The sequence below is a fragment of the Diaporthe amygdali genome (genome assembly GCF_026229845.1).
Source record: "Diaporthe amygdali strain CAA958 chromosome Unknown NODE_34_length_500367_cov_65_467389, whole genome shotgun sequence".
NCBI classification, from domain to species: Eukaryota; Fungi; Ascomycota; class Sordariomycetes; order Diaporthales; family Diaporthaceae; genus Diaporthe; species Diaporthe amygdali.
Window position 1 is genome coordinate 251,463 of NW_026517054.1, and position 24,931 is coordinate 276,393.

Sequence of the window (24,931 nt, forward strand, 5' to 3'; positions counted from 1 at the left end):
TCCCAGCCAGCCCAGCTGCAGCGGTCGGGCCTGTCGGGGGGACAGTTGGGTTCTGGCGGCATGGCTCAGGCAGCTTGTGATCGTCCAGCGGCCGCTGCTTATACCCGAGTCGTCATGTCACGCCCACAACACAAGACGTGTGATGCAGACATTGGCTGGAGGCATGGCAGCCTGGGCTCTGCTCGTGTTCTGTTATGCTATTTATTATAAAGATGCTACTGTAGTGAGTGATACTGATATCAGCGGTCTAGGTAATAGTTATCATAAGGTGATCCCCTCCAAATGCTCCTAGCACAACACACAAGTCAAGTCGACACAAGCCGACACAAAACAACAAACACCATGCTATGCAAGCCGCTTCTTCTAAAGATTGTATCGAGCAGCCTTCGACTCCCCAAGCTCCATGGTGTGCAAATGAACGTGTGTCATAAAATCAGGAACGAAGCCATGGCATCGTCAGTCTCAACCCTTCATTTCTCGTCGTACTGACAGCCGCCTTAAGTCACTCATCTCGGTCTCCTTCAGTCGGTTCCATAAAACGCCGTCGCGTATACGTTCTCCGACTCCCACTTCAGAAAGTCGCCCAGGTCGTGTCCAAGGTTGTAACCCATGGGCACATACTCCTTGCTGCCGTCCACCCCCGTCGTCATGACAAGGTCTAGCATCGGGCTCTGCGGGAGACTGTCCACTCCCTCTCTCAGCCTGGCTCGTGCCCCTTCCAGCCCCTTAGGAGACGGCTTGGGGCTCCTGCGCTGGAGCGTGTTTGCCTTGTTCACGTCGATACCCGGCCCTTGGTATCTCTTGGGGTGGCCCTCCAGCGTCCACCTCTTGATCCCACACCCGTCGCCCGTATAGAACCGGGCCGCATCGAAGGGGCGCGTGTTCCAGAACCCCGAAGGATGCTCAGAAGTTATCGGGATCGGCATGCTCTGCACCTGCAGCATCTCTTGCACTTCCTCGCTCACCTCACCGCTCGACCGTGTCGAACCGGGGCACGAAGAGATGCTTCCGCTGACAATGTGGTTGATGCTGTGATTGCGCGAAGGGTCATGGAAGGATCGGCTGCCCGACCCAGGTGGGCTGATTGCCGACACTTGCGCTGGGGGGTTAGGCATGACTGGGCTCCTCGTCGGCACCTTCTCCTCTTCCGCTTTGACCAACGTCCCCAGTGCCCCGGTGGGAAGGCCGAAGCCCTCCAGCCAGTCGCACAGGTCATCGACCATCTCTTCTTGGGCATCGCGAGCGCCGAAGTCGTTGGGGTCGCTGAAGAAATCTCCTGCGCCCCCCAAGATGGCCATCTGGAACGCCGTCCAGTCGAGCGTCTCGTCGGGCGAAGACAGTAGCTTTGACTCGAGAGAGTTGATTGTACCGGCGTTGACGAGATCGGCCTTGGCGAGGCGAATTCGTCCGTGTTCAAAGGCTGGCATGGTTGCTGTAAACGGCGCTGACTTGAAGAACAAGTATTCATCATCCTCCTCGAAGCTTGGGCTGTCCAAAAAGCTCAGACGCGGGCTCGGTTGATCCATGTGCATCTCAGATGGCCTGCGCTCATTCTGGCCTTGGGGCGATGTGATGCGAACTTCAGGAATGGTAGGCAGGAGGGGAATGCGCGAACTCGAAGAGTTTCCGCGCTTGTGCGTGGGTCGCTGTGGCGAGTCCTTGAGTGGTGGGTCCGGGAATGAGTGGCTTTTGAAGAACGTGCTGGTGTCCTCTTCTGGAGATGGCGTGGAAGCAGAGAAGCGTGTAGCAGAAATGCTGGGCGATGGCTGTGGAGGAGTGGGAGGAGGCGTCGCCAGTGGCGTCTGCTCCTGTTTTGGCTGCCTTGTCGCAGTCGTGGGTGTCTTTGGTTCAGTCGTGTTCGACTTCCGAGTGGCGTCTTGTTCAAGGTCAAAGGTGGACGACTTTGGTGTGAGCACCTCTGCAACCGGCGACAGAACGCCCAGGTTCGCGCCAGAGTTTCCAATCCTTGACGGCAAGTCCTGCAGGTGGAATGGCTCGACAGGTGTGTTTACGCTGTTGCTGTCGGATACGGCTCCACCAACACTCCCAGCAGTGCTGCGCAACGACTCGTTGGAGTTGGACCTCCTCGTCTCCGCTTGAGCCTCAGCCTCAGCCTTCGCAATCCTGCTCTGTCTATACTGCTGGACTTGACCCGGCGTCACGACCTCATCAGCCTCGATCTTGTGAAACCCAAAACGTCCGCGTGAGCTGTTGAACAGCTTCTCAGTGACATTATCTGCTTTCAGGTTCCATCGAGAAAGCGAGCGGTACGAGTTTTGCTGCCGATGAGCGGTGCTGCTGCTTGCCGTGTTTGAGGATGACGGGCCGAACGTAGTTGCTTTGGCAGCAGGTGCTGGCGTGTCAGGCCAGGTTGATGTGGTCGGTGTTGGCACCGTTGCTGAACGAGGTGTCCTGGGTCTCGCAGGAGACTTTCGTTTGGCCTTCTTGATAGAGGTTGCATGGGTGGGTGAACGAAGGATATTATCAGACGTGGATACTGGAGATGATTTGTTCTTTCTTGGGAAAGAGGTTATGCTCCCTCGGCCGGGCGTCGGTGAGATGGGGGACGTCACGCCGGAGTCTTTTCGAGTGCGAGGCGTTGGGGCCTGGTAAGTGGTCGACGGCAGTGTCTGCAACATGGTGGTGTCAAGACTCTTCGTTTGTGTCTGCAACACCTGCGATGCTCGTTGCAGTTGCTGAACCTGTGCTTGCAGCTCTTTCGACTGAGGATGCGATTGGGAAGCGAGCCTCGCTTCTGCCAGAGCTGTGCTAACAGCCTTGAAGGCCTCATCGGTCTCCCAGATCAACTGCTGCACATTATCAGGCAGGTGATTGCAGTCCTCATAATCCTTGCTTTCAAGGAACCCATCGTAGTTATTGTCGTCTTCATGCGATGCCTTCGAGGGGGTTTGCACCGCCCTGGGAACCTCTTTACCTCCGACGCGCCTATCCCTGGCATCTTCCGTCAACAGGGGTGGGTTCAAGGTGTATGACTCGGCGCTGTTCACGTATCGGGGGTTTTGTTGTTGATGGCTGTGCATAGCTACTAGGTTCTTGTTGGTGGTGATGACGGCAGAGCTAGCAGGTGTCTTCGCGATGGTGGGTGTCTTAAAATTGGGCGCGTGGCTGTTGTTGGCCGTGGGTGTCGGTTGTTCAGAAGATAACCCTTCCTGATTGCCACGGGTCAACCCAGGACTCCGTGAGACGGTATCTGAAGGACTCAGGAATAGGCGACTCTCATGTGACAAGTTCTTTGTCACCGAAGTTGGTGTTGCCGCCGGACAAAGAGCACTGCTTGGACTTATCCACCCAGTCGTCATCGTTGGTGTTGAAAGGCGAGGCTTTGAGTGTGTACCCGCGGCAGGAGAGGCAGCCTTTGAGTCGGAATGATGTCGTTGATGTCGGTGAGGTCGTTGGCTGTTGTTGCCACCACCGCAAGAACCCAAAGAACTGTCCGAAGAGTTCGAGTGAGGTGTTCCGGGACTCATGAGACTCGATAGGGCCGACGCTGGCATAGGCGTTGAGATCCTCCTATTGGCGCTGGCGCTGTGCACCATAACACCATTGCTGTTGTGTCCGACAACAACAATGGGCTTGGGGACTCTCTTGTGAGTTTTCCGCTTCGGCGACGAGTTGCTGCTCATCCATGATGACCGACTTTTATGCGCATGACGGAGCTCCTTTTGCAATTGTTGTTGCTGATACTGCTCCAGTTCATATTGCATCCGGATCGTTTTGGCGCTGGAACACTCAAATGCATCCTCGTTGTCGCTATCTGAGTCGGGCCATGTCCGCCGTTGTGTTATGAGTTTGCGGATGCTGAATCCCGCACGAGACATTCTCGTTCTTCGCTCAGAGACACGCCCTCGCCCTTCTCTCCAAGGCTTGTCTTGATTACATGCGATGGTGTTGGGTTAGGATGGCGAGAAAAGAAGAGCAAAGAAGAGTGGGTGAGCGTGATATGAGAGCCTCCAGTCACATGGCAGACATATATGAAAAGGTGTGAGAGCGCAAGGGAAGTCGAGACCTAGCGCACACCTCAGAGACCCAGACAGGCGTGGACGCAACTTGTGATCGGACCCGAAGAGCGATATCGAAGCCTTGATTCACCGTGTGACGGATGTCGAGGAAAGTAAAAAAAACAGTTGATGATTCAAGGTGAGCCTCAAGGTTGAAAGGTGAGTGCGGAGGCGCCGGGGGGGTTGGATTGGGTAACAACTCGAGCAGGCAAGGACTCGAGAAGGAAGAGCAGCAGTGGGTGGGATCGACTGTCTTTTACCCTGGACCCAGGATCATCCCAACTTGGAGTCTTGGGGTTGCATCGGTCAACACAGGTGTGGTGCAGACAGCCTAGCCTACTTTTAAGCCCTGCACCTGCCGACCCGTTCCATGATGAAGACCTGCGTGTGCTGCATCAAGGAGCCTGGGAGTGTGCCATGGTAGGTGGGTATATGCAGCTCAGCAGCACTGGTGACCCACTTGCAGCGAGGCAGGGCTCCAGGCGAAGTACCAGGCGATAGGTGGACCGGTGAGTGAGCAGCTATTCCGAACCTTGACCAGGCTAACATGGAGTACTTTTGCAGTAGGCTTACACACGTCCACTGCCACATGAAGTGAGAACCTTCAGCAGTCCAGCTGCGAGAATAACGCAGGTGGAGGCTGGATGGTCCTGGCCCCCCCTCAAGGGGATCAGGGCAGGGGGTGGCCTTCCTCCCTGCGGTCGACTCCAGGACTCGTCCTGTCAGCTGCAATAGTCTAAGACGGGAAGCCGGGCAGGGATGTTCTCGACAGGGTCCGCCCTTGAGCGCCGTTTGCATGGTGGCTTGAACTAGGAGAGAGGCGATGCCTTGCTGCCGAAGATCGACCTTTGCGCCCCGCGTACCGTTCGATTATTTTTATCCCCAGTTGGCCCTGCACCTGCCGGCCCGCCTTTTAGACTCTCCGCGCGCCTCCGTCTCGAGCTTCAATCCTTACTCATGCGCTCTTTTGCAGGTCGGGTTCACAGACAGGGAGAAGGCATAGCTGATCGCTGCTCTAAGGGACCGTGGACCGAGAATGGAGATGCGTCAATTCTCAACAAACTGACGGGACTCGACAATTCCACTTCGCATGCCACGGCTGACTGTGCCGTCGTGATTGAGCGCGAGCAAGCACGCAGCCGAAATGAGAGCCCCCCCTCCAGTCTCCCTGTCAGTGGGTTGGTGACAGGCAGCCGTTTCTGTTCCGGCAACCGAGGTGCAGATGGATTGCCAGCCATGTTCCGTAGACCGTCGGCCTTTAAGGCTACAGACTCCTGATAAAGAGCTTGGCACCTCACAAAGGAACGTAGGATCCCATACAATGGTCGTCGTCCTTTGCGAAAGCTCTTCAGCAAGACGAGATCCAAGACATCGGCGAATGGTTTGCAAGTTGGCGCGGTCGCCAGGTCCCCTCTGTCTCCTCTTCACTCGTCGATCCACTTGCTCCACTTGACCCATTTCTGGGGGTTGCCAAGATTGGAAGCAAGTTGGGGTCCGGGAAGACTTGCCAGTGGTCATGCTAACAAAGCCAAGTAATGATAAGCGCGAGATAATGGTGTGAGCGCCGGGACGGGAAGAGGCAGGCGGGAACATGCTGTCCGTGGATGCCGATGGGTTCCCTGTGTTCGCGTGCCTGACTGGAGTGAGTCTTGACTGTATCTGTGCCTGCTCCGCCATCATGTTCTACAAGACGGATAGGTGCCTCTAGCGCTGTGATTTCAGCAGCCTACCGTCACAAGACTGGCGTTCGCAGCCACGGACGAATGCAGATGCAGCCTTGTAAGCGCTCCTTCACTTCTGAAGCGGGGATTCCTCGATCCCTCAAAGCTGCTGTGCTACCTGACGAACTGTGCCGCGACGTCATCGCATCTACATAGCAGCGCTTGCGTCCCACAGACCGAGTCTTGAGGGTGCAGTTGGACGAACCTGTCATGGTGACACAGATCCCATCCACGCCTCTTACATCAGCTCGTACATATGAGGCTCGGTGCATGTTTTGGCTTTGTCTTCTCGAACCGTGGGATGGTCGTAGAATGGAAACTCGGTACGGCATCCAGACGTGGCGATGGGGAGGGCCGTCGACACTCGTGCCCAGAGCCCACAGGCGAGCACAATCCAGCTTGCCGCTGCAGCATGGAGCACGGTCAACATCATTTTGGGGGCCGCCGGCCACTGTAGCGTTCGTTTTCTGGGCGTCTTATGTGCGCTGTGGCAAAGACAACCAGGGCGATTTGCTAGGACGGCAAGCCAGGCGTTGGCACGGGCAAGTCATCGGCCCCAACTGGTCTCAGCATGCCAGGCCGAGTCATCCAGGCCAAGATGGGAATGAAACGAGACGGGCGACAGGCTCGCCGGCCAGTCTCATGGTGACCGCATCTGAATCCGGCCTGGGCCTGGGCCCGAATAGAAATGCCGGATCTTGGCCTGGATCTGAGACTGGAAGAGCCTCTTGATGGTTGAAACAGCATGTGGTCAGTGTTTCTGGGGACAACCCACCGGGCCGCATTTTCAGGTCTCCTTCTCCAGTGCGATGATGTTTGTGCTGGGAGGTAGAATAAAGGTGATTGTGCAAGTCTTGGAACATCTCAGGCTTTGCACACCGCGCAAGAGAGGTAACGTGAGGTCAATTTCCGCAGTTGAGCCGATATGAGAAGGATTTCTGTTGGTTAGGATGTCCTGTTGGTTCGTACAGCAATCAGTCCAACAGCCAGGCCACTCTACACGCGAAGGCGGCGAGGCGAAGAGAGGATGGACTGACCAGATTCCAACCCATCCAGTCCCTTCCGGTCCAGCTCGTACTCCCATGCCAAGGTCTGCGAGATGAATTGATGATAACAGCAGTCAACATCAGTGGCATCTGGCCATTGCGAATTCCTTTTTAATCGCTAGACCATGGACTCGGCGGTGGATGGGCCAATTGATAGTCACTCCTCATCCCGTTTCCGGATTAGAGCCCCCGTCTGGTGGAGCCCGAGAGAGACTAACGACGGGCCCTTCCACCTTCCTCCCAAGCAAGCTCCAATGCTGGGCATTGAGCTGCAGCTATCCGACGATGAGAGAATGATGCAGCTGTGCAGGCACAGATGCAGGTGCTGGGCGCTGAATGCAGGTGCTAGGTGCAGGCCCAAATTTCCACCACCACCTCCTCCTCCTCCAGCAGCAGCAGCCTGCATGAGGACAGTGCTTCGCCGTCCCGTGCCGCGCTCCGTTGGCTATGTTGGTTCCGTTCCAGCCACTGACAGTCTGAATTTGTGCCTGCCAGTCTGACAGTCTGGACAATACGGTACAATCCATTGTTCATGCCTGATCTGATCTGATCATTTCCCGCCATTGACCGTTTTAGGCCAGATCGATCCTCCTCTGCAATTCAACTCCACCTCACCAACAATCAACGAGCCAACCAATCGACGAGGCCATTTTTAACCAACCGACCAGCTGATAAACCTTCGACGACCGGGGAGGTTCCGACACCGACCTCGAAACCAGACGGTCGCTGTCTGGGCAACCGGCCGTCAAGGCAAAAGGACCTCACCGGCATCAAGCACACACATGCGACAAGCGCGATGGATGCATTAGTCTGGTGGCCGGCCGCGGCTGTTTTGCTCCAATAAGCGCCAACTCCACGGCCAATCCACCATCCGCAGTCCACCTCCTCACCACCCATCAAAGGATTCTACAGAGGGAGGCTTGGCCACTCGCTAACCGCACCGTCGAACCTCGTCATCGCCACTGCCACTGCCAGGCGAGGCTGCCCAGTGGCCTGTCTCACTCGCCTTACTGTACACAAGGCCAAGCACGTTTCTCTGGACGCTTTCTGCCTCCCCCTCCTCCCAAGTCGTCAGCTTCTCCAGATCTTCCGGTCCGTCCGGGTCCCTCTCAACGGCCTCTGCTTCCCAGGCACGCACAACCACCTCCCGAAATAGCAGCATGAGAACTGTCAACTATAGTATCTGCAGATGCTATCCGGAACCATAATCAAGCTTGACGCATCAACACCCAAGCTTCAAAGTTTGGTCACGTACGTCACAACACCGCAAGATATGCCCTCGTCCTCGGGACGGCCAGCCCAATGACTGAGCTGCGTTCTGCACCCTACTCTGCTCCAACGGAACATACAGTTTTGGGTATCGATGACCAATAGAATCAAGTTCCTTCAAACGGAGATGGGAGAGCCGATCAACGGAGAGCACGCCCAGTGCCTGTCATCGGCAGCCCATGGGCCTGTTCCAACAGATCTTCCTTCCACAAGGGCCGCACGTACCAAATAGATTAATCGCCCGTGGATGGAAGATGGGTGATCCGACTGGTTGCAATTCGAAGCCTGGTGCTACACCTGGATAACCAACTCGTTGGCCCAGACAGTCTGTTCCTCAATTAGGTGGGCATGCTCCAGATACATTCCTGGTCTCGCCAGTGTAGAAACATGATGATTCTGCCCTCTCCAAAAGATATGGATGGTGATGCTCAACCAGGTGCGGTGTTCCTGCAGTCTCGCACATCTCCCAGCTGTAATGCCGAATGTTTTTCGGAACTCTTTCAGCACAAAGGTGAGGGACCATGTTCTTGGCAGATTCTCGGTACCATCGAGGACAGTCTCAGCACCAATATGCCATCTTGATTGTGTGTATGTGCCCCCAACCCCCAGTCTACGCCACCTCCAGGCCAGCTTCCGTGTGGTAGCCTTTGGTCTTCATTTAAATCTCACAGTGCTGCACGAATGCCCTCTCGAGGATTGCTGCGCCGCGCCGTAACCTTCACCAGCTCATCCCTCCTACCCGAAGTCTCCGAAGAGCCTCATGGAGAGATATGAGACCGCAGCCACAGTCAGTTTCATTGGTTCAAGCAGGCGCGGTTGGTTTCAGAGGCGACCAAGCGGCGCGACCTGGGCACACACAGCATCTTGTTTGACTTAACAGATCCGCCTCCTCCCGCTGCCGATCAAGGACGGCGCAGCTGTGTTCGAGATGGCGGTGGCCGCACGTAACCAGTGACACGAGAGAGTACACGTTTGAACCTCTAGACGACCTTTCCGGGTCATCCGGCTTCGTCTTGGGCTCGCCTGGATTTGCGGTGTGGGTTGCGGTCTCTCACGGTCTCTCGATCTTTTGTGACGGCATCAGTCTGAGCGATCTTGGTCAGATATCTGAGTAAGTGTCGCGTGCACGTGGAAGTGATCCACGCGGCCAGAACTTCGGTAGCGTGCGGCGCCAATAGATGATAAGTTTATCCCCACACCACAAGCAGACCAACAGCAATCTGGACGAGGCCTGTTCCTATTGGTCTGGAAATGGAAGTACCCGGCCTCGAGGATTGGAGGCGAAGCTCAGCAGGTAAGCTGACGGAAGTCCCAAAAGGGCCTCTATGTATGCCACTAGGTCTTGAGATTACAAGCGGCTCTTATGAAAATGAGTGAAGGAATGGGCCTCCTCTGTGGAGCTGGTCAGTGCCGTAAATTCGCAATCAAAAATAAAACAAAAACAGAACAGACCAGAACGCGCCTCACCTAGCTCTGGTGGCCTGTTTGAGACCGCGAATGCCATCATGACCTTGGACCGCTCTTCCGCGCAACCCATGCATCAAACCCGAACAATCTGTCAAAGGTAGAAGGACTTTTCGGGGACGGATTTCGTGTACCTAAGCCATCAACTCCGAAGCACACCCAATGCAGCGACACGCCAGGACACGAAAAGCGGTTGCCCCACAAGGCCAGAGGACTTACTCATCCATCGTGGGAGGAAGGGTGTTCTGAATCTGGCAATCGAGAAAAGCAACCCAGGCCGAAAAGAGACAGGCGACAGCTATTGTGCAGGACGCCCCAGAGGAGATGGGTGCATCGCCCCTCTGGGCCCTTTGGTGGTCCTGCATCCTACCCTGCCGCGCCGCCGGTGTGCCGCTTACGTCTTCCTGCACGAAGCTCAGGCTGAGCCTCAGCTGAGCCCACCTTCTCAGGTGCGCGATGTGCCTGTGCAGTTGTAAAACCCACTTTTAGAAGACCTGAACTGTTGGAGGGTATAGGTTGCGAGCGAGAACGACGTCTGTTTGTAGCCTTTCACACTAGGACAATGGGACGTACGCGATGCGATCACATTGCAGCAGAGGGCGATTAAGGGCTCGAGATGTATGTGCCATTGTGCTCATCAATTCTCCTTTTGCTCATGGATAATGCGACCTCAATTTGTAGCTGTGACGTCGTCCGCCTTGACCTTCCAATGAGCTCCGATGAACAAGATTTCGAAATCGTACAGATTCTCAAGCAGTGACTCTCAATCCTCGGCCTCCTCATCTCCTTCGTCTTCCTCATCGTCCTCCTCGTCCTCCTCGGAAGTAACGTATGGGACAAAAGTGAACATGAGGAAATTGGATCTGCTTCCCTCCACCTCCACCATGAACTGCATGCTGAGGACACCCTGCCCGTCGCCTCGAAGACTGACCTTGCTGGCAAGGCGCATCGCCTCAATGGCCGTCTTGATCATGTCGAACTTGAAACTCTGCACCCATTTGTCCCTTACGGTGAACGTCTCTAGCAGATCTCGTCCCTTAGCGAAGTCCACACTTGATCCGCCCAATGGTCCCGTGCAAGACAGCCGTAAGTACGGCTCCTGCTTCGACGTCGCGATGACGAGCCGGGTGGGATTGGAGTGCGCCATCTCGGTAAGTGCGTCCAGCAGCCATCGTGACTGCATGATGATCTTGAAGGCAATGTCGTCTCTGTCAAAAGGGATGTCCTCAGGTGCCTCGGGTAAGTAGGTGTTGAGGTTGCAGGTGGTGTTGACGCCAGTCTCTTCGAGATTGACGCTGAAAGAGCCTCCCTCCTCGGGGTACGACAGGACACAAGTGCCCGTCATTCCAAGGGTCTGGTTGCTAAAGGCATCTGGGCGGTAATTGCGGAGGTTGCTGCGGAAGGGGTCTGCGTCGGCCTTTGCCTGTCGCGCGGCGGCGTCGGAGGCGCCAAAGATCTGGAGTGTCTCGAGGAATGCGGCCAATGAGATCTGGAAGTTCGGGTAAATTGGTTCGCTTCCATCCTCTGCTTGAGGGATATTGAGAGAGAAGTTGGTGAAGAGGGATTTGTCCAAGCTTGCGACGCCTAGAGACCTACAGTCAACAGCCCGTCGTCGACAGCACACACATTGTTTGACTTACCTTGAGTGACTCGAGACTGATCAGCTGCAAACTTGATGAGTTCCTCCGTGATCTCCACATGGACTTTGTTTGTAAAGTTGATGCACTTGAGCATTTGCTGAATTGGCCTAGTAGAGCTGGCGAGCGCCCGGAAGAGAGGTGGAGCGGCCTGTGTAGGGCGTGGAGTGGCCATGATGATGACGAGGGCTGTGATGTTGAAGAGAAGGAGGTTTTGGGTGTGTGGATGCAATTATAGTCATACACAGCTATTTTGAACGCAGGATATCAAATCAAGGTTGGTTTCTTTTTGCTGGTCAATCTATGGTATAGACACGATGCTGCCCGCTACGGCCGCTCTTCACCTCGTCGTGCCTGGGTATCTCGAAAGAAAGGTTGGGGGGCCCTAAACGTAGACGCCGACCGCGCAGAACATGTAGACAGTTCCCACCCTGTGAAGCGTTGTCAGAAGGGAGTCACATCGCACAAGCGAAAATGAAAGACGGAGCAGGCAGACGTACGCGATGGCCAGAGAAGCCGGGATTCCGATGACGGGCACGTTTACTGCAGATCGGTCTGGAGGACGCATTCGTTAGCCTGGGGACAGCACGCATAATGGCGACAGAAAGAGCTGTTTGCTTACTCAAAGCGAAAATGCCGAAGGAGAAGAGACCTAGAAGGAGGAGGACGAAGGCGACGAGGAATTGAGTGCCCTTGCCGACGGTGGGAAGGAAAGGGTTTCCAGCGGCGGCTTGCCAGACGTCAACGAGCTTCGAATCCATGGATCTAGTTGGGCTGGTAAGTTGAGGAAAGTGGGACAGCTGGTGGCCTTGCGGTCGTCGGCTGGCTGGTTCGCTGCTCGGGGTGGTTGATGGTGTCTGGACTGGGCTCCTGTGTGCTTTGCGATATGGTGTTCAAAACAAGACGTGATCCGTGGTTATTTGTTGCGAAAACCCACAACTTGTTTGTTTTTCTGGCAGTAGGCAACAGACTCTGACTGTGAATCTGATTTATCTTTCTTTCTGGTTGTGCACACACAACAGACGAGATTGCATGGAGTTCTGGTTGCAGGACAACTTTCTGGACGACGCGAGTTCACGAACCACATCACCATCATCCAGCAATCGATAGGTGGCAGTTTGGCAAGCAATCAATTACCTGGCCTGCCTCTGGAGCTACCAGGGTAATGCACTATACCTGAAATCGCCTAGCGAGTCCCCCAACCGACCCAATCAATTCAACGCTTTGACCACATTCGGACGAGAAGATGTCTGGCGGAGGCTGGAACGGAGGTCGCTGGAGCCCCGATCTGGCTCAAGGCCCCAGTGGCTACAACGGCCCTGGCGAAACTCCACCGTTTCACGAGTGGCAGCATCTCACAGTTGATGAGCAAATCCAACGCGGAAAGGACTGGCGAGAACAGCACTCAACAAGCTTGCAGTCACCAGGCTCATTCCATACCCCGGCTCCGACGTCCAGCTCCGCCCCGGACCGATCGTCGTCTCCCCATGCTCTTGAACCGCGTGCTTCGCAGCCTGGCCCCATCACTGCAGCGCCCAAGCTCCCGAGCACGGCCTCTTACCACCCTGACACCCAACTAGGTGCGCAGCGTGAGCTGAGATTCGGCGGCCATCGTACACCTGGTCACTCCCCTTCCACCCACGAGGATAGTAACGGCCAGGCATTCAATCGACGAGCAGTTACAAATTGGCATCCTGGTGTCCCACAGGAAATTCTCACCCAATCCGTCTCGACCCGCGATCCTCGCCCCGACCCCGCTGCCCTTGCCGAACCCGACTCTTTCGCGGTTCCAGCTCCCGTCGCCGACAACCTCATCAACGTCCCAGAGCAGCGACAGGGCTTCTATCAACGCGAATCCTCCTTTGACGAGGACTTCAAGCGCTGGGAATCCGAGGTCATCTACGGCCAGCCCCCTGTGCCGACAAGCCACGTCCTCGTCCCTCGCGTGCCTGCCCCTGGTCGCTCAACCACGCCCTTCTACGTCTCCTCGCCTCCTGCGCCGATACGCAACAACTACCAGTCGATCGCGTCGCAGGCTTCAACCTCTCAACCGCTTTCATCGATTCCACTTCACGCTCTCGAGGGTCTTTCAATTCAGCATCAATCAGGAAGTGCCCCGGAGTTCGAACCGCAGCCATTCACAGCACATCCCGAAGCGAGCGCCGTCTATTCACCGCGTAGAGGATATCAAACATCCTCACTCGACGCTCCAAATCACCCCATCGCCGCATATTCACTCCCTGAGTCTGCAGAGACTGTCGTTGCGATAGAGTCGGAACCTGTCCATCCGGAGCCAGCGGGTGAGCCAGTCGGCTCGACAAAGGAAATCGGTGACCCATCGGACGATCCTGCAGTTCACCTTACTATACGTGACGTCGAAGCCCGCATTGGGGAGCTTGAATTCCAGCCCCTCGCAGCCCCGGTGAAAGAGCGCTCTCCGCCGCCTTCTAGCGACACTGAAGGTGTGAGCAGCAAGACAGCTAGGAATCGAGCCAAGAAGGCAAAGCAAAGGGAGAGGAATAAGTTGAAGAAAGCTGCTGCCGCAGAATTGGGAGGCGACACAGTTTCGGACGACACAGTCTCGGACACGATGAAGGAGGACGGGAAGAGGAAGGCCACCGAGGACCCTGCGTCTCCTGTTGCAGCTAAGCGCGTCAAGCACGATGACTCGGCCGAGCCCCCTGCGAAGCCAAAGATGGCTGTCATTCCCTTCCCTGAAAAGGTATTCGTTGAACCCGAATCAAGTTTGAGCCTGGTTGAATCGATACTGACTTTGCTCTCAGCCTGCCCAAGTCGAGGAGCGCAACGGTGATATCCAGTTTCGGGTAGTGAACAATGATGGTGACAAGGACAGTTTCATCATCATGACCGGCCTGAAATGTATTTTCCAGAAACAGTTGCCCAAGATGCCTAAGGACTACATCGCGCGTTTGGTCTATGACCGAACACATGTCTCCATCGCAATCGTCAAGAAGCCTCTGGAGGTAGTGGGCGGCATTACGTATCGTCCGTTCAACGATCGCAAGTTTGCCGAGATTGTCTTCTGTGCAATCTCGTCTGACCAACAGGTCAAAGGATACGGTGCCCATCTCATGGCGCATCTGAAGGACTACGTCAAGGCCACAAGCCCCGTCATGCATTTCCTGACATATGCAGACAACTATGCCATCGGATACTTCAAGAAACAGGGCTTTACTAAGGAGATCACCCTCGACAAGTCCGTTTGGATGGGCTACATCAAGGATTACGAGGGCGGTACCATCATGCAGTGCACAATGCTGGAGCGGGTGCGATATCTTGAGGTTGGACGCATGCTGCAGAAGCAGAAGGAATGCGTGCTGGCCAAGATCCGCGCCTACTCGAACTCACACGTCGTTCATCAACCACCTAAGCAGTGGAAGAATGGTCCATCACCCATCGACCCCATGAAGATAGAGGCCATCAAGAACTCGGGATGGTCACCGGAGATGGATGAGCTAGCTCGCCAGCCGCGTCACGGTCCCAACTACAATCAACTTTTGCACCTCCTCAATGACATGCAGAACCACCAGAGCGCCTGGCCGTTCCTCATGCCAGTCAACAAGGATGATGTCCACGACTACTACGACGTCATCAAGGAGCCCATGGATCTATCCACTATGGAGCAAAAGCTCGAGATGGACCAGTACACTACACCTGAGGATTTCACCAAGGACGCTACCCTGATCTTCAAGAACTGTCGCCAGTACAACAGCGAGGGCACACCCTACACTAAGAGCGCTAACAAACTCGAGAAGTTCATGTGGTCCAAGATCAAGGAGATTCCTGAATGGAGTCACCTCGCTGAGAACCAGGGCAAGTGAGAAGCTGCGGTCAGCCGGACGATACCTTTGTTTTTGGTATACTCATCGCTCCTCGATAAGCTTCGTCGTTCCCGCTCGGCCTCAAGAGGCATCGGCCTTTGGACTTGGCTATCTTCGACACGTCCACCTCGCTATGGCGTCTTAGCCGCTCTTCTTCTACTACTCTTCCCCTTTCTCCTTAAGCTGTCACTTTGGTATTTCGATGTTATGGCACCATGACGATTTAGCAAGGCGTTTGGCGCGTACAGGTCTGTGCCCACGACCGAGAAGATGATTTGTTTGTAACAGGTACACTGTATTATTGGGGGGTCATATTCTAGCCCAGGAAGAATCAGGGTATGCAGTTGACATGTATTTGTCGTCTGCTACATGCTTCGCATTGCTCACTACGGAGTGTTGCAACTGTTCCTGGGTGTCTGGCGTTGGTTGTGTTGAAGTGGAATTCTGGTGACTCTGGACAGATTTCATTTAGCATTGTCGTCACCTGGGTGTCTGTGGAGAAAAACTTCGTGGAAATTTGTCTTCTGTAGAAACATTGATCGTACGAGCTGGCTGGTGAGGAGCCTGGTCACCAGTGGCTGTTACAACGGGGGAAAAAATGTATACCTTCCAGACCATCCTGATATTGTGTCGACCCATATTCATTGATCGATATGCCAGTCTAATGTGGACATGTCTGGGTTCTTTGCCAACTTTGCCCGGAGGCCTGCGGCTAGCATTGGGTGTTCGAAAAGGGAACCAGTTTTCCTCTCATCTTGTGCTCTCACTCGATATACAGCGGATGCCAACAGGTCATCCCGGCGATCACCATGTGAGATGAATTCAAGGACCCATGCGAGATGCTGTTCTCGATGAGGAGGCCTTTGTAGGTGGCGTCTTCGACAACGAAGTAGCCTAACGTTGCCCATCAAGAAGCCTCGGTCGAGATGGCCGATGTGAGCCCAGCCTCGGAGCGGCCGAGTCCTGCTTTTCTTGCTGCATTATCTTAAAAATACGATATAATTGTTCAGGTGGCTATGGCTCATTACCCACTGCAGAACTGGCTCATTGTTATCGGCGAAGAGAACACTTTCATAAGGTTCAGTAGAGAGCACATCGCACAAGATTTGGTGCTCCATTTCTAGAAGATGTACATATTTGGCAATGGTTGAACCAGCCTCCTGCGAGGCCGATACAGAAGAAAATATATATTGGGGTATGGCTAGGTTTATAGTTCAACAAGACACAGTGTCACGTCTCTATTGATTTACAGCCCGGTGGTATCCGATCACAGAATATCAGTACAGTATGGACAATGTTGGCGGATACTTGCTGCGAGATGTTGACCACAGCTGTCCGCCTCCAACATTGCTTCCGAAGCACAGTGTTCTACATTGAACAGGAGTACTACGGCCCAATATGCAGCAGAACTATATTTAATTGGTTCACATTTTCTAGAGCAAATATATATTTATCTTATTCAGCCGTCTCTTACTTCCAATGACTGCACTGGCCTCCCTCAGCATGGCCGGTAGCGGTATTGCTTGCTCCGGTACGTGTCCTGGAAGTACCATCTTCCAGAATTTGAGCAGACAGGCGTAGAGGAGATATAAGTAAAATTCAGTATGTAATTTGATGTACAATTTCTGCTTGAATTTCGAGCGACCGTCATCGGATCCACAAACCGCTAGCTCAGGACTCGAGACATCGAGGCCGCTTTCAAGAGCCTGATATCAGTCTTTTTTCAGAAAGGATAGCTGCGCACGCATGGTGTGACTATGTCTATGGTTGAGCGCGGGCGCTGCGTGATACAATATCCCGGTACGGTTTTGACCTGCTACACTGAAAACTCTCGCTTCTTGATGTGTACTTGCAGGGGCGGCTTCCTCCACACGGCCCAGGCCTTGTGCTTCGAGTACGGCTGCGTCCACTCGTAAGATGACTGGTGCAGGCTCATATCGAACTCCCAGAGCAATCGTGCCATGATCAGGCGCATCTCGTTGTAAGCCAGGTGCTTACCGACACAGTTGCGAGGGCCATAGGAGAAGGGCTGGATCGCGTCCCGCTTGTCCGCGTAGAACGGAGACGACGGGTCCTGCGCGGCGCTCGGCAGCCATCTCTCGGGGGCAAAGGACTCCGGCTGCGCAAAGTTGGAAGCTGACAGGCCTGCAGAGGAATTGTGGACGCCGACTCGTGTCTTCATGAGCAGGGCCATCGTCATCAGCATAGATTTTGTAAGAATTTGGGGGGAAGAGGGGACGAATGCCGTTGTTGTCAGTGGACCACGGGCCAAGGTTAATCACTTACTCCAGGTGGAAGAAACACTCCATCAATGTAAATCGGCTCCATAGTCTGGGGGACAATTCTCTCGAGCGATGCTGGCACCGGGGGGTATAGCCTGAATGTCTCATTGAGTACGGCAAGCAAGTAAGGCAGGCGTGTGGTGGCATTAGTGAAGTTGATATCTGCTGCGGATTCGAAAGCCGCTCGGACTTCTTCCACAGCCTTTTTATGTGCGTGAGGCGTTGCTAGGAGGTAGTATGTGCAAGCCGTCATTAACGTGGCGGTGGTGTCGCTGCCGGCCACGAAAAGGGTGTTTGAGTTCGTGATAATCTCTTCCGTGGAATTGATAGCCTTCTCGTCTCTTCCCCGCAGGAGGCCTTGCATGAAATCCTTTCGAGCCATATCTGAGTCGTTTGCGAGCCGCTTTCCCACAGCCGTCCTCGTGTAGTTGAACTGGTCCAAGAAGCCCCTTTCCACATCACGCGCAATCACCGGCTTAAGGACTCGGGCCAACGGGCCAAGCAAGTCGTTGAGTATAAAGAGCTTCTTGCCTCTTTCGATAAACATGAGGACAGAATTCACCACATGATGCACCTCGTTGTTTTCGAGGCCGCCCAGGGACTCGCCGAACGTCAAGTCGGCAATGATGTCAAAAGAGGCAATGTGGAACCACCTGCCCATCTCCGCTGGCAGGCGGGACTCTGCCACGTCCGACAGCTTCCGCACCAGCATGTCGATGTAGCCGTGGACGATGGGCTCTTGTTCTGCCAGCGACCTTGGGGAGAAGGCGTGGGAGACCCCGCGCCGAATTCGGGCGTGGTTCGCATCGTCAGCAGTGAGTATGTTCAATTGAGGCTCGAGTTGCTGGTTAGCCGAGAATTTGGTAAATTGCCCGTACTTGTGGCCGTAGATGGTCTTCCAAGCCTCGCTCGTGGTAAATGACATGGCCCCCGCTTCATAGCGCACCACACTGCCATACTTTTGATGGAAACGGCGAATATCTTGGTCAATAGTGCCGAGCAGATTCTTTATTTTGGGTATAACTGGGAATATTATCCATGACTTGGGGCCCGGAACATGACGCAAAGGGCCAAAATACACTTGATATATGCCTTTGGCAAGGTAACAAAGTAGCCATAAGCTGGCGGCGAATATTGCGATCTGGGTGAGTGGTCCCACAAAGAAGACAAAGTCTAGAGCCATGACGGCGAAGAGTAGTGAGCTGCTATTAACGATTAGCAGCTCGTCTTAGACAATGATGTGTCTAATCTAGGAATGTCAACGACAGACAAAAGGAAATTATATGCCAATCTTCTGAGGACAATCTTGTCATTATATGTGAGACCTCGAAACCGTTCATAATAAATGGGTATGCGTGTGGTGTTTGCTCTTGAGATCACTGCGGAGAACATTCTCCAATCGGGGTCTATCTGTCGCCCGGGACCGCGGTCTTGGACGGTTTCAAAGAGTCATGTAACTGCATCATACCGCTTAATGACGATACTATGCAGTGGAATAGTGGAGGACATCACAAATCAATAAAGTCGGAGTCTATCTATTTTCCGTGACACGGACTTAAAGCGGCCGCATTATCGGCATTAAGAAGAAGTTCAGATCACTAAAGATATAGAATACAGCCCCGCTGCTCTCAATGTAATCGTACATATAGGTTGTATAGCTGGGCATGTGTTTAGTTAGAAGAAATTGAACACTTAACACGTCTGATATGACAAAGTGCTCTAACCACTCTAGAGACCGGCTGATTTCGACAGCAACTTGCGGGTGTCACCTCGCGTCCTTATGAAAATGAAGGTGTACCCTTGACCCTCCTAAGCAGGCACATATATGGTCACGTTAGAACCTGTATGCTGAACATGATACAAAGAACATGGGAGGTGCTATTATTTACTAAGCCATGGCGGTTACCATAAGATTTTCTCCTCGGAGCGGCTTGTTTGTCCAGCTACATTCATTGTATCGTAGAGGAAGAAGCAGAGATTTCATCCGCTTCTTGCACGTATAATATGAGGACGAGTAACGAGATATGGACTTGCATGCTTCGATAGCACCAAATGCGGTGGACATTGGAAATAGGCATTGGACTTTTTACGACCGCTCGTAAATACATTTCACTCAATTTCTGGATTATGCACTATCGCCGAATCGATATAGTGGCCGCATTAGGAATCAAGATTGAGTCGTGTAATGTATTCGCTTTTTTTTTGTTCTCATTTGCCCAGTCTTCTTTCGCTAAGCTACCTCGCTACAGCTACTCCTTACTTTCAGGATGTCCCTGGGAGAAGCCGTTCCTGCAGAAATCCCAATACATATATTTCCGATTCAGCTTCTCTGCCACGCTTTGTAGAAAGAAATGGATGATCGTGACCGACCACCCTGAATTGGCTGCTTCACGGACGGAGAGCTCTTATTGTTCGCGTCGATTGCGGCGAGAGGAACGTTGACAAAGATCAAGACATGCACTTCGCCCAAGAAAGGTGGATGCACGATAATCGACGTGTATGTGTTGCCTGACGTTTGATTCGATCTGCCTTCGTTGGGGCGGCGAATTGGGGTACGTGCTGCATTGCGCTGCCAAGGACTGCATATTTTAGGCTTTCCTCTTTGCCGATTGCGAAAACGCATAGACAGTTTGGTCCGTTAGTTGTGTTCATGACCAGATCGTATCTCCTGACCTGTCAGGGCTTTCTTCGCCTCAAAATGTTTCTTCCCATGGGAAGCGGTGTGCTGTTGGTCCAAAAGCCAACTAGCAACGCCAGAGCCTCTTGGACAGAGGTGAAGACCGATAGACTCGAGCCTCCGCAGCCATCCTCGGTGAGCCAGGTGGAAGAGTTTCAGCGTTGAAATTCGACTTATCCGCAATCCTACTCCTTATCGGTCGAGCTGAGAATTGGAAGGCGTCGCTGGCATCGAGTCTGATACATTTCCAGTTGATCGGCCTCGATTTCTTCTTCCTTACGCGAAGACGATGCTTGACGTCAAACGACCCAAGCACTTCAAAAGGGCTATGGCAAGCATAGTCCAACGACCGATTGTGACCCGAAAGCAGAGCAAGGGCCTCGACTGGAGGCAGACCAAGGCTAATGACTGCCTCGCTGCAATCGGAATCGAGTGAGTTGATTTCCCCCGAGCGTTCAATGAGCCCTCCTCTCAATTCCATCGTCTGCTCGCTGTGTAGACCAGAGGGGTCTGCGTTGAGCAGGAAGGGTATCGTGTATCTAGGTAAATGTATTGAGCTGCTTGGTCGAATGTGAGCAGGACGAGGAGGCATAATGACGGCGGCCGACGCATCTTCATCCTAAGCTTGGCCGCGTTGCGCGTGCGACGTGCCACCATCGTCGAGTCCTTGAAAGGCGCCGGGTATGCGGAGGCCTGAGTAGGAGCTGCGAGTTGCCGAGCCGCGGCTGCTGTGAGATACGGGTTGGAGAGGCGCAGACAGGAGGCTGAAGACGCTCGAGGCCGATGCTGTGGATGACGGAGAAGGGACTGCTGAGCGCCCTTGTAGGCGATTATCCTCAGCACGTAGGCCATCTCTGATCAAATCCCGCAGAAACTCGGGAATGTCATGCCAATTCCCAGCTCTTGCGGCATCAATGAAGCGTGGAGGAAAGAGGTCCTGAGGGGACACGTGGGTGATCCTTTCCCGCATGTGAGAAATCTCGCCGGTCTCTACTGCATTCTTGAACCACTGTTCCCAGGCCTCGTCCACAGGTAGGGACAGATCCCCCGCGTTTCTGGCCGCCACTCGCTCACGTAGTTGCTCATTCAATGCAATGCCAACGCTCTCCAATTCACCGTCGCTATCATCCTCGTCGACCTCGGCCATTGTGTCGTCCTCGGTGGTGTCTGGGCCATCCGCTGAATCCGAGGTGGTGATGCGGACTTCACGGTCGAGCCAGTGGGACATGCCGTCGGCTGCTGTGTCACGTATGGAGATGTTCTGCTCTCGCTCATATCGAACCTTGGCCCATCTCGTACCCTCCCATTTTGTCAAGCCGGCAATTTCGCTTGGGGTGAGGCGCAGGGCGTCGAAAGCTCGGAACATTCTCCGGTGCCACTGCCACCTGCTGAGTCGAGTTCGGTGAATGGGATGTGTGTAGTCGAGACCTGGGTACTTGGCTTCTGCGGTGTCGAGATGGCCATAGAAGGAGTGGACCTCCTGGCGGACCTCAAGGATCAGGTGTCGTTGAAGGAGGGCATGGAAGTTCTGGGGGTCCTGGGGCTTCGGTTTGGGGAACATCTGCTCGTAAACGAGCTGGTCGACCGGACGGCCCTTCATCTTGGCTAAAGGGTTGTGGAGAGCCGGAAAAATGCTGTGATCGCGTCGATTCCGTGGGGAGGGCGTGCTCTGCAGTTCTAGGAGTTTGTGAGGGCGTCACCAGTCGTGTTAGGCTGATACTGCGTGCTGGTAAACAGGATGGAAGCTGATGATGAGGAATGCAGCTTTTCAATAAGTGACTGTTTTCTGTTGTGTGTTGTGTCGTATCGTGGTGAATGGAATGGCAGCTTCGTAAGTCTGATCTGCTGGGGAATGATTCCTGGTAGGACGGGCTGGTGGTAGGTTGAAGAGAAGGAGGTCGAGTTGCGTGTGGCTGTCGGTTGGAGTGAATTCCCAAGGGCAGGAACCTTGAAAGGGAGGCAGTTAGGGGGGAAGGGGAGCCGGGAGAGCAGGGAGATGTAAATGTAAATGTAAGTAGGTAAGTAATCAACGAGGTTGTTGCAGGAGCGACAGGACGGAGGACGAAGGAGGCAGAGGCAGAGAGGCAGGGCGGGAGGTTTGCTTTTGACTGAACCAGGCCCTGCCTGACACCGACGGCCTGACTTACTACCTGACTGATGAAGGGGACGGACCGGGACGGGGCCCTTGACTGGCAGCTGGAGTTCGCATTTCGACAGGTGAGACTTGTGACTTGTCCGTGCTCTCCACCAGACACAAGACACCAAGGGACTCACTGGTCGACAGGAGATGACAGGTACCCAGGGATCAGAGCCCAGGGTTGCTCAGGTACTGCATAGCACATGCAATGCACGCCTGCATCCACTAAGATGATGTGTGCAGGGGTGGGTTGTGGTGTGTGGTGTGTGGAGGCCATGTGCCGCGCGGGCCTGGACTTTTACGGGCAGCACAGCCGGTACCCAAGTACCTGTCACTTGCAGCAGCAGCAGCAGCAGCAGCAGCAGCAGCAGCCCCAGCAGCCCTGCCCTACCGCCCCGAACTACTGTAGACTACAGTACCCAGCGTGCCCAGGTATCCTCCCACCTAGTTCCTCCAGCCTGCGCTACCTGGGTAGGTACCTGGGTACTTTGGGCGGACAGAAAAGACGGAGCATGTATCTCTCTGCACATTGGGGGTTGTCAGCATTGGCATATCTTCTTCTTTCTCTTCTTTCTCTCTCTTGATGCCCAGGATCTGTTCATCTGATGGTCTTATGGGCAGGGAGACAAATTACACAATAAGTATCTGGTTACCAAGAAGCAACGTTATAGTTATAGTTATAAGAACTGTGTACGTGGTACCGTGCAAGGTACAGTCGTACTGTTAACAACGCAAAAGTGGTGATCAGCCATGGCTGCGGTCACCCGGTTTCCAGCAATTCTGGGGCCGTCATTTGCAAGACGGAAATGATTCAAGAACTCGCTACCTCCGGCCGCGCGACCCAACACGAACCAGGCTAGCTATCTTCAAGCTCCCGTGTTGTCCGTCATGCCTGTCATGCTCATGCTCGACGCTTTCTGCCCTTTTCTTTCCTGTCCGGTCTTCTCCTGTCCCAGTCCGCGACAAGACAGACCACAGGGCCAGCCAGATAGCCCAGACGTGACCACGTCGTCTCTCCTTTGGACCACGCCCACCACTGTTTGAGCAAGGGTCAGACCGCCTGAACACTGCATTCCGGGACCGACATTTTCCCCCTTCCATGCGGGCAGTCATCCTTACAGCCGAACCAGGAATCTCGGAAACTCGTCCTCAAAAAAATCAATTAGAAAAGAAAGAAAAAACTTTCCGTGAAGCAAGAGCACTGAATCATGGCGAGACGTTGCCGACACCCCTTTAACTTTCCAAAAAGGGTGATGGTGGTGGATGATCTACATTGCTGCCGCCATCTGCCACATTTTACCCCATGACAGACACTGCTTTTTTGTCTTTGCCTGTGCTGCTTACTTCACTTTACTTGTTGCCTCTGGTCTAGATCCATTCCCAGCAGGCAGTAGACTCGCAGCAATCGCTGTGGGGTGCCAAGGTGGCAAGGTAAGGCGACCGGCATCCTCCACGACTGGCCATCGGCAGCCGAAATCTTTGACGCGGTCCGACGAGTTTGTTTCATTCCGGACTGGACGCATACCGTGTGGGGGGACATGTTTTCTCAACCTCTCCGTGCCAGTCAGTAATAACAAGGCTGCTCTCGGCGCCCTTACATGTCGATCCGGCCCCTTGTCATGTCATCTTCATCTCTTGTCACTGATATTCGCGCACACATCACGGGGCCATCAGCAAACAAACCCCCTCTCGACCCGTCACACCACGCTCGCCCGCCCGTGACAGACCAGCTCGGCCGACCACACCGCTGTACTCGATCCGCCAGTTGGACTTGGACTTGGACCTGGACGGGCACCACTGAACAACACAGCACCGCACGACACGACACTAAGCCGACACGAGGGTGGGGCCGTGGCCGCCGTCCCAGCGGCCCCCAACTGCGCCGAATGAGATTTCACCACGGCGTTCTTCAACCTCATCACAAACAAGGCCCGGCTCCCCCGGCGGCCCTTCGTCGCGGCCCATTAACTCACATTCCTCCGGCCCGCCCAGCTGGCCCTTCTCGCTCCTTGCAGGCCCTGTGTTGTCCTTCCCCCTCCCCCTCCTCTCCCTTCTCATCTCGCCTCTGTCGCTGATTCATCGCCCGTGGTCCAATCGCCGCCTGTTCCGGACCAAAAACCACACACTAACCAACCCAGCCAACCCTTGCTCCTCATGCCTGTATGCTCTGCTGACCCGCCCTGCCGGTGCTGTTGTCATCGGGACCGGCGCCTTCTCCCACCCTCGTCCCAGCTTCTATGAAGACAAGCCCGGGCCGCTTTGGAGAGGCCCGGCCAGCAGGAAAAAATCATTTCATTTCGCCGTCAAATTTACCCAATTGATGCCTGGGCCGTCGTAATTCCCCGCCATTCCAGGCCGCTTCCGCTGCCCTTCGACGTCGCCTCGCCTTGCTCTCTGATGAGATCAGACCAGATCAGCAGGCAGGACATTTAAGCCAAGTGCTCACCCGCCTTGATGTAGATGAATTCTAGTAATGTGTATTTTACATAATAGGCCTTCTATAGAAGCCTTCTTAGTGACTTTTGAACATTTATCAATTTTGAATTGATAAAATCGACACTAGTTGAAACTTACACTTCGGCTAGTCCACTGTGATGTAGGGTAACTTCTAGATCTCAGCCTCTTCAGATTTGAGCTCTATCAAAAACCTCAGTCTAAAAATTATTAATTTCAGGTACTCTTGCCTGCTTTGCCTGGCTCGACCCAGAAGCTGTCTTTTCTGCGCGCCAAGCTCTTTCTGGGACGGAGCAGGAGGAGCCATTCTGCTGAGATGAATAGGTTCAAAGATTGAAGCAACGTATATTGGCAGTTCTAGGGCGTGTGACTGTACAATCAAG

The 24,931-nt window shown here is 54.1% G+C and overlaps 7 protein-coding genes across 7 annotated transcripts; 1 reads left to right on the forward strand and 6 right to left on the reverse strand.

Moving 5' to 3' along the window:
- Positions 1-521: 521 nt before the first annotated feature.
- On the reverse strand, positions 522-3,839 carry J7T55_005484 (uncharacterized protein; the record flags this gene model as incomplete). Its single annotated transcript, XM_053132981.1, has 1 exon — positions 522-3,839. One exon carries the CDS (start codon positions 3,837-3,839, stop codon positions 522-524), a length of 3,318 nt encoding a protein of 1,105 aa, XP_052989101.1.
- Positions 3,840-6,084: 2,245 nt separating this feature from the next.
- On the forward strand, positions 6,085-6,389 carry J7T55_005485 (uncharacterized protein; the record flags this gene model as incomplete). Its single annotated transcript, XM_053132982.1, has 2 exons — positions 6,085-6,198; positions 6,258-6,389. 2 exons carry the CDS (start codon positions 6,085-6,087, stop codon positions 6,387-6,389), a joined length of 246 nt encoding a protein of 81 aa, XP_052989102.1.
- Positions 6,390-10,282: 3,893 nt separating this feature from the next.
- Positions 10,283-11,331, reverse strand: J7T55_005486 (uncharacterized protein; the record flags this gene model as incomplete). The annotated part of the gene is made up of 2 exons (XM_053132983.1): positions 10,283-11,103; positions 11,160-11,331. 2 exons carry the CDS (start codon positions 11,329-11,331, stop codon positions 10,283-10,285), a joined length of 993 nt encoding a protein of 330 aa, XP_052989103.1.
- A 210-nt stretch (positions 11,332-11,541) lies between these two features.
- On the reverse strand, positions 11,542-11,917 carry J7T55_005487 (dna repair protein; the record flags this gene model as incomplete). The annotated part of the gene is made up of 3 exons (XM_053132984.1): positions 11,542-11,587; positions 11,657-11,711; positions 11,779-11,917. 3 exons carry the CDS (start codon positions 11,915-11,917, stop codon positions 11,542-11,544), a joined length of 240 nt encoding a protein of 79 aa, XP_052989104.1.
- Positions 11,918-16,814: 4,897 nt separating this feature from the next.
- On the reverse strand, positions 16,815-18,463 carry J7T55_005489 (benzoate 4-monooxygenase cytochrome p450; the record flags this gene model as incomplete). The annotated part of the gene is made up of 2 exons (XM_053132985.1): positions 16,815-17,174; positions 17,285-18,463. 2 exons carry the CDS (start codon positions 18,461-18,463, stop codon positions 16,815-16,817), a joined length of 1,539 nt encoding a protein of 512 aa, XP_052989105.1.
- A 1,561-nt stretch (positions 18,464-20,024) lies between these two features.
- J7T55_005490 (uncharacterized protein) lies at positions 20,025-20,549 on the reverse strand (the record flags this gene model as incomplete). Its single annotated transcript, XM_053132986.1, has 1 exon — positions 20,025-20,549. The coding sequence occupies one exon, from the start codon at positions 20,547-20,549 to the stop codon at positions 20,025-20,027; it is 525 nt and encodes a 174-aa protein (XP_052989106.1).
- A 27-nt stretch (positions 20,550-20,576) lies between these two features.
- Positions 20,577-21,557, reverse strand: J7T55_005491 (uncharacterized protein; the record flags this gene model as incomplete). Its single annotated transcript, XM_053132988.1, has 1 exon — positions 20,577-21,557. One exon carries the CDS (start codon positions 21,555-21,557, stop codon positions 20,577-20,579), a length of 981 nt encoding a protein of 326 aa, XP_052989107.1.
- Between the last annotated feature and the right edge of the window lie 3,374 nt (positions 21,558-24,931).